Here is an 11,472-nt window from a genome sequence, read left to right on the forward strand (position 1 = left end):
GTCATAAGTTGAGACCTTTTATGGGATTTGTCGAATGCTTGAATTTGTCAAATGTTGACTTTTGACTGTTGTTTTTTATTTCAAAAGAGGAGAAAAGTTTCGAAGGTAGGCGAATAAACCGGTTAACCGAACTTATATAAGTTTAGGAGAACCATATGAAAATCAATGGTGGGCCGGCCCGACAATGGTTTTTAATATAGAATGTGTGGCTGAAATTGAAGAAAATGATGAATAGTGAAATTGTGTGAGGACACCGACATTGCTTTTTAATATATATTATAACTAGAGATGGTCAAAAAAACCGGTTGGGGAACCGGTTTGCCGGTTTAAACCGGAAACCGGTTTTTACGAAAACCGGTTTTTTAAAAACCGGTTTACAAACCGTCGGTTCGTATTTCGGTTACAAGTTTTAGATCCAAAACCGGTTAACGAACCGGTTAATGGAAAAACCGGTTATTATGAAAAAAACCGGTTATTAACCGGTTATTTTAAAAAAAAAACCGGTTAACCGGTTATTAACCGGTTCTAACCGGTTTCTAAACCGGTCCTAACCGGTTAGACCGGTTAGGGTTTTGACATACAAAACCGGTTATTAACCGGTCCGGTTATTAACCGAACCGGTTTTTTTCCGGGCCAAAAAAAACCGGTCCGGTTAATAACCGAACCGGTTTTTTTAAAAAAACCGATTTGTGCACCTCTAATTATAACAGATAATTTCATACTTAAAAACATGATTTATGACTAGGGATTCACATGTATAGAAGTCCCACTTTATGAATAAGAACATAAATGTAAATACGAGTAAACAAGTCAAAACAAATGCACGATGTAGTTCTTCGTTTACAACTACTTACAAGAGATGAATTGGTTGAAAATCAGCTCACGGCTAAACATGAAAGGGTAGTATATGAAGTTACAACTTACAAGAGACAAATTGGTTGAAAATCAGCTCACGACTAGGCATGAAAGATAAGCATGTGAAGAAATTCACGTGAACACGTCTCGCGATATACACGTTGTAGTTCTTTGTTACAAGAGACAAGAATACTAGGTATACGACTAGTCACACAGGCATGCCGCACATAGCGCAAATCAAAACATTCTTCCATAAAACTTTGTTTAAGTGAAAGATTCCAACTCTTCAATAAGGCGGTCGGCTATGGGGTGCCCTTGGGGGTGGCCTTGGGGCGTGGAAGGCGCGGCATACCGCTGAGGGGCGCTAAGAAAGAGGGCGGCGAAGGGGGTGGCTTTGGAACGATTGGCGCCTTTGAGTATAAATGGTGGGCCATATGTTTTTCTCTCTCCCTCCCTCTCATACACACATACATATATATGTGTATATATATCGAGACGCTCAAGGAGCTTTAAACTACAGCGGGACGTTATAGATAAAGGCTTCGAAGCCTCATTTCTTACATGACGATGATGTGGAGGGGCTTTAAAGCCCCTTATATAAATTCTTTTAAAAAAAATTTACAAATTTTGTCAATAAAAAAAAAAATCTAAAGGTTAATATATTTAGCAAAACTAGCTCAAAAATTGATCATATATATGTTGAAATTTGAATGGTAAAATTCAATAAACCAGATTCTAAATCAAAATGTCTGCAACTAATCAAAAATAACAAAATCAAAGTTATTAAATAGAGATCAAAACTTTTACAACACATCATCCACCACATGAAAACATCCATTTGAAGTCTTTTTAATGAACCAAAAATCAGCATCATACTCATGCAATTGCCTTCTGCTTTCTATCTGTCTCTTCATGCTCAAGCTACACCAAAACAACACATAATCAAATTACATTCTACAACTTATTATTCAAAATATAAAGTAAAATATCCTAATTTCAGTAACTTATACCTCAACAAGTACTTTTCCTTTCCTTTTAGCATCTCTCTCCAGCTTCTTGAGATTATATTTGGAATCCGGTCGCCCCCTCTTTCGATTCACCACCACTTTTCCCAACTCATCGTCATCATTGTCGTCGTCTTCAGCATCATCGTCTTCAGCATCTTCCTCATCTGTAACTTAACCAGATATTATTAACAAAAACTATTTTCGGTTACACACACAACTATAAGAATCTTACCACTTCCATAAACTTCATTTGAAAAACCAATATCCTCAAAATCATCTTCAAGTTCCATCTCCTCGTCGTCCGCTTCAACATATTCTATTTCAGCCTGTCGAACAAACGACGGTTAGAATGTATTTTTATACAACAAAAACAAGAACATTGAATGCTTCTGTGCATATCCAACCTGTTCTCCTTCTTGTTTGTCAATTTGATCAATTAGTTTATCGAACTCATCTTGATTAATATTTACTATATCACCATACGTTCCTCTTTTTAAACGCTCAACCACTTCCTTCTCGATAGCCTGTAAAACAACATTATTGTTAAAAGCTGTAAAAATGTTTTACCAGAATCTAAAAACAGTTTTATAAAATTGTAACCTTTTCCAAAAGTGCAGCCTTCAATGCCTTCTCCTCTCGTCTAGATTCTCTCTTCATTTCTTTTCTAGGAGTTGTCATAATCTTTTCCCTACATGAATAAACACAGCCATATAAAAACAGTTTATATAGGCTATTAGAATTAGAGAACAGATTCACTTTCGTTAAATAATTAACTCAAGGACTAACTCGTATATATCCTTCAAAATTTAAGAATATCAAATTTACTCTTTCAAAAAACCATCATATTTACTCATTACACAGAAAATTATAAAATTTGTTACTTATGACAGTCAGATTAACTTAATAAACACATAGAAAACCATTGTTTCTGTAAAGAGTGGATCGTCTCAGTGCATATTGTGATTATCATCTTCTACAGTTACTTGGTGAAACGAATCGTTAAGTATTTGGTTTATCTTGTGAGCTATGAAACTCGTAATAATGATACTTTTAACAATTTTAAAAAGATGAATATAAAGTATAAACAAGTTTTTAGAAAAATATACATGAAATTGTCCCTTAATAATGGTATAATAGATAGAATGTATAGCTGTTATATGTATTTTATTAACTATTAAATGAGTAAATTGGCATTTTCATGTTTTTAAACTATAAATATAATATTATAAAACTTTGAGCTTTTTAGAAAGATATATATGAAGTTTCTCCTTAACTCAATAGTATAAATAAAAGGTAGAAGTCCAAGTGCTATGTTGTATAATTATCATTTTGAAATATAGAAAGATGAGATATCAACCGACCTTGTTTTAAGAGCAAGTTTCCTCATGCGTATGCGCATTTGTGTCATTTTGGTCAACCGTTGCTTTGCCTTGTGCACAAGAAACTTAGGCCAGAACTTCTGTTAATTCATGAAAGTGATTACAATTTACAATATGAAATAAAATATCTAAAAAATAACATTCTGAATTTATATTATATATACCAGATTATTGTCAACAATTTCAAGGGCTTGTTCATAATTGCGAGGCAATTTAATTCTTTCCCATAACTTATTTGGCATATGTGCCCTCTCTATGGTTTTCATGTACAAGTAAAAGACTCCTGCAACAAAAAAGTTAAGCAATCAATTATACAAAAATACATTAAAGACAAAACAGAAGTCTGTAACTATGTTATAAACAGTACCTTCATGATCCCGTATGGTAGCATAACGACTGTTAGCAAGTGGGCATGAGCTCCGATTACAAACTCCAGTTATATTGTACGGGTTCCGACAAAAAATTCCAGCTGTAATCCTGTTAATAAATCATTAACACCACAAAATATTACACACTTACACCCCTAAGATTGGGACAAAACACTGTTGAGCATTACTCAGTTACAAACTAAAACCAAACTTATAACCTATCAGTTTTGGATTTAAAATTTCATAAACGATCGTTTAGGTTATAACTGGTTCAGTTACTTTGGTTATTGTAAAGACGGTTTGTTTATTTCAATTAAAATTAACCATCAACTAACATCCGGATTTGAATGAGTGTAGTTTCTAGAAAATTAAAAATAAAAAATCCAAATATTCATATTAAATATTAGCACTCCTTTAAATTTATGAAGAAAAATTATCGGCGACTAATATGTTATTTATAAGAAAAAATATATGACATATAACATATTGTTAACGGCTTGTTTAATGTCAGTCCAGTCGAAAAACCTCGAAAATTTACACATGCATAATCATAATTAAACCAACATAGTCATAACTGAACCATCAGTTTCTCAACTGGTTCAGTATTTTTGTTATGCAGTTTTCCTCCTAAAATACAATAAAACGTATCAAGTAATACATAAAATGAGTCGATAACCATAGCTGAAACACTCACTTTGCCATATAACTGCAGTGCTTGTGCCTGAGAACTTGCCATATAACCTCATCATTCTGCATTTTGAACTGACTTTAAAATTCACCTGTTCAGAAAGTCAAAACTTAAAATCATTGCACTTCAAAAACAAAATTTCAACAGAGAATAATACACAACATAGCCCTGCTTGCGGTGCGCACATATGATGTATATATGTGTGAACCCTCGGGTGGGCAAAAGTGAAATTGCACTAATTTTGACGTTATTTTACTAATCTCGTGAAAATAACGTTAAAAGTGACGGACGGTTAATCGGGCATCATGTAGTGGCGTTGATAGCTGAAAGATAAGGGTACATGCACCGATCAGCTGGTGTCCCGATGATTGAGTGCTATGTGCCTTATGTCCAAGGCTTGATGCAAAACTACTATCGAGCCAGGGGTCTCACCGGAAGCAGCCTCTCTATCCCTATGGGGTAGAGGTAAGGCTGCCTACATCTTACCCTCCTCAGACCCTACCATAGCTTTGCTATTGGTGGGATATACTGAGTACGATGATGATGATGATGAATAATACACAACATTCAAAATTTTTAATCTAATCACATGTAGCGGTGTGCATGAAACAGAGAAAAGCGAAGCGAACAAAAACCAACAGTTTGGTTATATGTTTATGTAAAAACCAAACTTACGACTCATTTTTCGTTTTGAACAAAATTGCAAACCAACAAAATCCTGAACCGAACCAAATTTATAAATTCTCAATTTTTATTTGAAGTAATTCATAATAATTTAATAAGCATATAACTCAAATATTTTAGGCAAAATGTATAATAACCAATTTGTTATAATTTTTCAACAGAGAATAATACACACTAATTACACGTAGCAAAACAAAAACCAACGGTTTGGCTTTATGCTTTTGTAAAAACCAAACTTACGGTTCGGTCTTCGCTTGAATGAAATAGTAACCAACAAAACCGAACCTAACCAAATTTATAAAGTTTCAATTTTTATTTTATTTTAAGTAATATAAATGTATAATAATCAATTAATTATCAATTAACAAAATAGTTTATTTAAACCCAAAGACCCAAAATTTTCAAACTCAAATGGCAAACCAAAACAACCGAAACCGAAAGATTTTAAAAAATTCAAAAGCTTTAAAGTTGAGTTTTTGATTCAGTTTTAGCCCAAAACCGACCCAAACCGAACCGCGCACACCTCTAAGTTATTTACACAGACAAAACACATTTAACCTAATTGAAGAAACCCTAGGCTATTTCATCCGATTCAAAATTAAACAATCAGACAAACAAAATAGATATAATATCAACACAAACACTGCGTAAACATTGATCATAAGCAACTATATAGCCGTAATCGATAAACCCTAAATTTAAAAACTAATTGAACAATTAAACTTGATTATGTTAGTGGTTAATTAATATAATATCAATATGTTTACCGGATAGTTTTGTTTGACCGGCGCCGGCACGGCGGAGTGACAGAATGAATGGTGGAAACGGGAGAGAATGGCGGTTAGGGTTTTAGTTTCTTTTATGGTTTTAGTTTCTTTTATAATAATAATAATAATAATAACAATAAAGTAATGAGATTGAGTACATTTTAAAATAGTTAAAACCAATTTGCTGTTATTATTATGTTTATTTTTATAAGTGTTTGCTGTTATATTTTGTTCATATTTGTTAATTTTCGATTATAAGACATTATAAGTATTTGCTTATTTATATTTTGTTGTTATTATTAGATTTTTTCTTTTGCTGATATAAGTATTTGCTGTTATTATTTTGTTCTTGATTTTGATTCTTTTGTTGTAATTTTTAGGTTTTTCTCTTTGTTATTATAAATAATTGTTTATGTAGATTGGTAATGTAGTTGATATTGATTCTTACGTTTTTATTTTTTTATAAATTAGTATTATTTTCTACGTTCTCATGTTAAAACTAAAAATACACATGAACCTTGCTTAATAATAACAATCCAATTTGCCTCTTTTGAAAACACCCCCTAAGGTTTGATAATTTCATATATCAACACAACACAAAAGTGTATGTTTATTTTCAACACTCAGATATATTTAAACTAGTTTTCTACGCAGATTGGTAAAACTCGTGCGTTGATAAAACCTAAGCATTGAGGCGGTAAGTCAATGCGCATTAGGTCGGTTTTGGTTACGCTCGTTTTTGTGTCGGTACAAAAACCAAAAATAAAACAAAATTTTAAAAAATTAAGGTGGACAATAAAGCAGCGTCGGTCAGTAGAACTCAAGCGTTGTTGATCCCGGACGTTAGGCGATCAGTCTATGCAAATTTGGGCAGTTTCCGTCACGTTCTTTACGGTACCGAAACTAAAACAAAATAATCAACATTCGGTTGGTTCTAGTTACGGTAGTGGAATTAAACCAAAACAATAACAAAAAAAATCAAAACAAAAATAAGAAAAACAAAAAAAATTTTCCACCGCTAAGGTGCCGCAAAGGGGCATAATAGGGTCCTTGCTGCACCAAAGTTCTAAAATATATACAGTAATAATTGACTTGGATAAGGTTAGTCGAGTAGGCTCGAGCTCGGCTCGTTTACCTCACACAGAACTTTTCGAACTCTATTTTCAAAGGTTAAGCTTAGCTTGGGCTCGGCTCGTTTACTATTTATCAATAATTTTTACATGATTATAATTATTTTTATATATTTTTTCTATTATAATTTTATTTATAAGATAATTGTATATATAATTACATTTCAAAAGGCAAAAATTCCATCACTCACATAATAATAGTTCATCAAAATATCAAATTTTAACCACATATTTCATCATCTCATTAAATTACCGATCAAATTTCAACTTCAAAACTTTCTCACCCTCAGAACACGTCATTAAATCTTCAACAATTCCAAACGCGTGTTATGCCATTTATAAATTGTTTTCTTCAGTTGAAGGTTTTTGTCTGCCCACTAACACGTGATACCAATTCACCACACCGGCTAAGAAATCGTGGCTAAGATCACCACTCAAGATGCCAAAATCAAGCTAGCAAAAACAAATCAACTTTAACTCAAAATCTATTGAGATAAAATTAACAAAGAAACTTTATCATAATGATACACTGTTGTCTTTTCATTACTACATTATACAATACATATAGGAAATAAAGAAAAAAGAAACTAACTAAAACATGGCCCCATGAAATAAGCTAGTAAAGTGATACAAAATGGAAACGTAAAGTAACTAAAATAATAAACTAAAAATACGTGACAAAATAAAATAAACACATAAACAAATGTTGCATGGACAGAAGACGTGGCTATGACCGGGTCATGGCGAATCGTCAGGTAGGAGTAAACGAATGAGCCGACTCACCGGCTTGTTCTTCAATGGCGGATCTTCGGTCACGGGTGCACGGGTAGTCCATTTTAGCAATTTACCATCTAGTTGCGGGTTTTATGGGTAGTCCATTTTAGAGTTGTCGAGCTTACCCGATTCTTCATTTTTAACGTCTAACAATTTTAGAGAAACTTCATTGCTAAAAATTTGGCTCTCTTTTTTAGCTTAACTAAACCATATTACTATTGTGAGTACCGGTGGCGAAGATTAAAAATAAATTGAATTATATTTATATATATTAATTGGACATTATAGACCATTAAGATTACGATTAATATAGTAAGTGTTACATTAAAATCAGCTCATGTGAATAATAAAACAAATTATGACATAGATTTGCAATTACATATTGATTGCTGGTTATTCTAAGAGGAATAACCCACACCAATAATCAAGTGCAAACTTGCACTCGAAGCACTTAAAGATCATCTGATACTGCAAATCTTTATGACACCTAATGCACTGGCCGTCATCCTTAATACCTTGTACAAAGGTTAAAGGATGCGGGTGATCTCTTAGCGTAGTTCTTCTTCCAAACTTGACATTTAGAAACTGAAAGACGGGACCCTCGTGATAGGAAAATGTAGACCGCTCGCACTGAAGCTTTATGGGGGCACAAGCAGTGTCCACAGAGAAGGCACACGCGCTGCAATGATAGAACCACGCTTCCGGGTCAAACTGATCCTCACAAATCTCACAAAAGTATTCGCCACTATGGTTCTCAGCAGAATGGTATCTCAGAGTCAATGGATGTTTATCATACTTGTGCCTTATCGTTCTAGGTAATAACAAAGCACAATTTGCATGCAAATAGAGATCACAGGTGGGACAATGAAATCCGATTCCTTTCATATCCAATCCACATGCCTTACAATCCTTAAATACGCGTGAAGCTTTAAATCTTAATAGGAGATGGTTAGGGTGGGCTTCATGTGTGATTTCATCAGGTATGAAGCCACAATGGACATCCACATAATATTCACATTGCGTGCATCCATATGCAAAACCACTGCAAGGTAACCTACAAATCTTACAGTCAAACAAACCTAAGAAGTTTGTAGGGGTCTTTGGCATGAAAGCAAGCGTATGTTGTGGATGGTGTGGGTGGTCTCGTATTTGAGAGGGTACCACTCATGAAGAACATAATCACAATCATCTTGGGAACACTTATAAAAGGGCATATTGGTGATTGGTCTCACACATCCGTTACAAAGTAGTTCCACTTTTTTTATGGGATCATGAAGTGAAACTGACCCGTTAAGAAATGTGTCAAAAAGAATCAGGGGGTGCGGGTGACAAAACATTTCACCATCAATCTTCCTTTTAATAACTAATTCACCTTTGTTCTCAAAAAGGTGTGTGAGAATGTTGGCATTTTCATCATCAAACGGACAGTGAATTAGATTAGGATGATCATCGTCTCTGAAATTTTTGTAAGTTTTGCCATGGCCTGATTAACGAATGATGTATCGTAAGTTTAAGTTTAAACTGGCAAACACAAAATCTACAATAAAAAAAGAAAAGAATGAATAATAACCTGCAGGCATTAAGATAGAAGACATAAACGCATCTTTCCTTAACGTCGCACAATCAACATGGACATAATATTGGCATTTATCGCATCTGTAATGCATAGGTAAGGACGGTGTTCCAATTTGCGAGGATCAGAATCTTTCTCACAAACTCTGCAACGTGGGAAAATCTTAGCCTCCAAGTCAATATAAGGAAAGCAATAGGAGAGGGTAAGTAAATGAGAATGGCTGAAATTCTCATTTGTGGACTGTTGGATAAGTAACTTGGTTGGAAGCAGAGCGCAACTCAAATGAATCCTGAACCAAGTACATGTGGTACAATGGTAAAAGGTCCCACTATGTTCATCACCACAAGCATTACAACAAGATATCATCGGACCGAAATTACTACGTTGTAGTTGGTGAGGGTGACCTGGGTGGTCCATCTTCTGTACAGACATGGTTGCACAGATTATGTCCATGATGAATTCGCAAGTGGAACAATTGTACATGTAGCCCTTTTTTCGCTTATTACAAATACCGCACCTCCATGCTTAAGAATACCGGTTCAATTTAACGTTGTGGTCGGGATGTAATGGGTGGTTTTGTTGGGTTTCAGGTAGTTCGGCACAGAATTTGTGTAGAGAGTAGTCGCAATCATTGCAGGTGTAGTAACATAGATGAAATGAATAGATCTCTTCCTCACACATCTTGCATTCACCAAAATGGACATCTTCCACCACAATACGATCTTTATATTCGTCTTCATCTACATCATCATTATCTTCTTCGTTTGAGTTTTTATTGCCGTGGACAGGCTGCAACTGAACAAGGAGTAGCATATGCTTGTGACTAAAATGGTTAAGCTGCTCCTTTGATACTACATTATATAAAAAATACATGTATACAAAACTCATATAACAACAAATATCCTCATTAAATAATAAGTTTTTTTTTTTTTAAGAAAAAGAAACCATATGTTGTATTTGAGAGGGTGAGATGATCATCGTCTGAGAAATTTTTGTAAGTTTTTTCATAGCATGATTAACGAATATGTGTCGTAAGTTAAGTTCAAATTGACAAGAACAATACATACTATTAGAAAGAATAGAACAAATAATAACCTGCTGGCATCAAGAGAGGAGACATAAACGCATCTTTTTTTGAAGTCGCACAATCAACATGAACGTAATATTGACATTTATTGCAGCTGTAATGCCATAAGTAATATTTGTCTTCCCATTTGTAGGAATCAAAACCTTTCTGACAAACTCTGCAACGGGGAGAAAACTTAGCCCTTAACTCAATACGAGGAAAGGTATAGTAAAGGGTAAGTAAATGAGAATGGCTGAAATTCTCATTTGTGGATTGTTGGATAAGTAACTTGGTTGGAAGCAAAGCGCAACTCAAATGGATCCTGAACCCAGAACGTGTGGTACAATGGTAGAAGGTCCCGTTATGTTCATCACCACAAGCATTACAATGAGATATCATCTGACCGAAACAACGTTGCAGTTGGTGAGGGTGACTTGGGTGGTCCATCTTTTGTACATACATGGTTGCACAGATTATGTCCATGATGAATTCACAGTTGAAACAATCGTACATGTAGACCTTTTCTCGGTCAAGTTTACAAACATCACACCTCCGTGCGTCAGAATACTTGCATAATATAAGACTATGGTCGAAATGTAGTGGGTGGTTGTGTTGGATTTTAGGCAGGAGTAGTCACAATCATTGCAGGTGTAGTAACATAGATGAAATGAATAGATCTCTTCCTCGCACATCTTGCATATGCCAAAATGGCCCTCTTCCACCACAATACGATCTTTATCTTTATTTTCATTTTCATCTTCATCTCCGTTATCATTAACTTTTGCGTCGGAGTTTTTATTGCCTTGGACCGGCTGCAATTGAACAAGGTGTAGCATATGCTCGTGACTGAAATGCTCAAGTTGTTCCATTGCAACTACATTATATAAAAAAATACATGTGTTACAAAACTCACATAACCACAAATACCCTCGTATAATAATAAGTATTTAAAAAAACATGTTGGAAATCAAACCCAAAAACACAAACATGTATTTTTTATATTACTTGTAGTCTATAACTCCCTAGACTTTCACACAATGACTAATTTGGATTAACTTCCAATAAAAATACAAATATATTGATGGATATATTTGTAGGGGTATGGTACTAAACCCGGTTTTACGACCCTAAATTTATTATATTGGCTTATTTTATTATATGGACTAATACAATGTTATTGG

General features: G+C 34.2%; 2 protein-coding genes across 2 annotated transcripts; both read right to left on the bottom strand.

Moving 5' to 3' along the window:
* Positions 1 to 2,012: 2,012 nt before the first annotated feature.
* LOC143544269 (uncharacterized) lies at positions 2,013 to 4,392 on the bottom strand (the record flags this gene model as incomplete). Its single annotated transcript, XM_077036405.1, has 8 exons — positions 4,304 to 4,392; positions 3,609 to 3,718; positions 3,406 to 3,524; positions 3,224 to 3,321; positions 2,463 to 2,550; positions 2,267 to 2,386; positions 2,095 to 2,188; positions 2,013 to 2,026 (listed from the first exon to the last, which is right to left on the bottom strand). Coding segments are annotated over exons 1-8 (705 nt in total), but the record flags the coding sequence as incomplete, so codon positions are not given.
* A 3,653-nt stretch (positions 4,393 to 8,045) lies between these two features.
* LOC143544248 (uncharacterized) lies at positions 8,046 to 11,160 on the bottom strand. The gene is made up of 5 exons (XM_077036391.1): positions 10,982 to 11,160; positions 10,321 to 10,406; positions 9,903 to 10,076; positions 9,025 to 9,135; positions 8,046 to 8,815 (listed from the first exon to the last, which is right to left on the bottom strand). Exons 1-5 carry the CDS (start codon positions 11,158 to 11,160, stop codon positions 8,046 to 8,048), a joined length of 1,320 nt encoding a protein of 439 aa, XP_076892506.1.
* Positions 11,161 to 11,472: the final 312 nt, after the last annotated feature.

The sequence above is a fragment of the Bidens hawaiensis genome, unplaced genomic scaffold, assembly GCF_021521415.1.
Source record: "Bidens hawaiensis isolate Kalapana, Puna unplaced genomic scaffold, B.hawaiensis_p1.1 tig00013505_1, whole genome shotgun sequence".
Classification (NCBI taxonomy): domain Eukaryota; kingdom Viridiplantae; phylum Streptophyta; class Magnoliopsida; order Asterales; family Asteraceae; genus Bidens; species Bidens hawaiensis.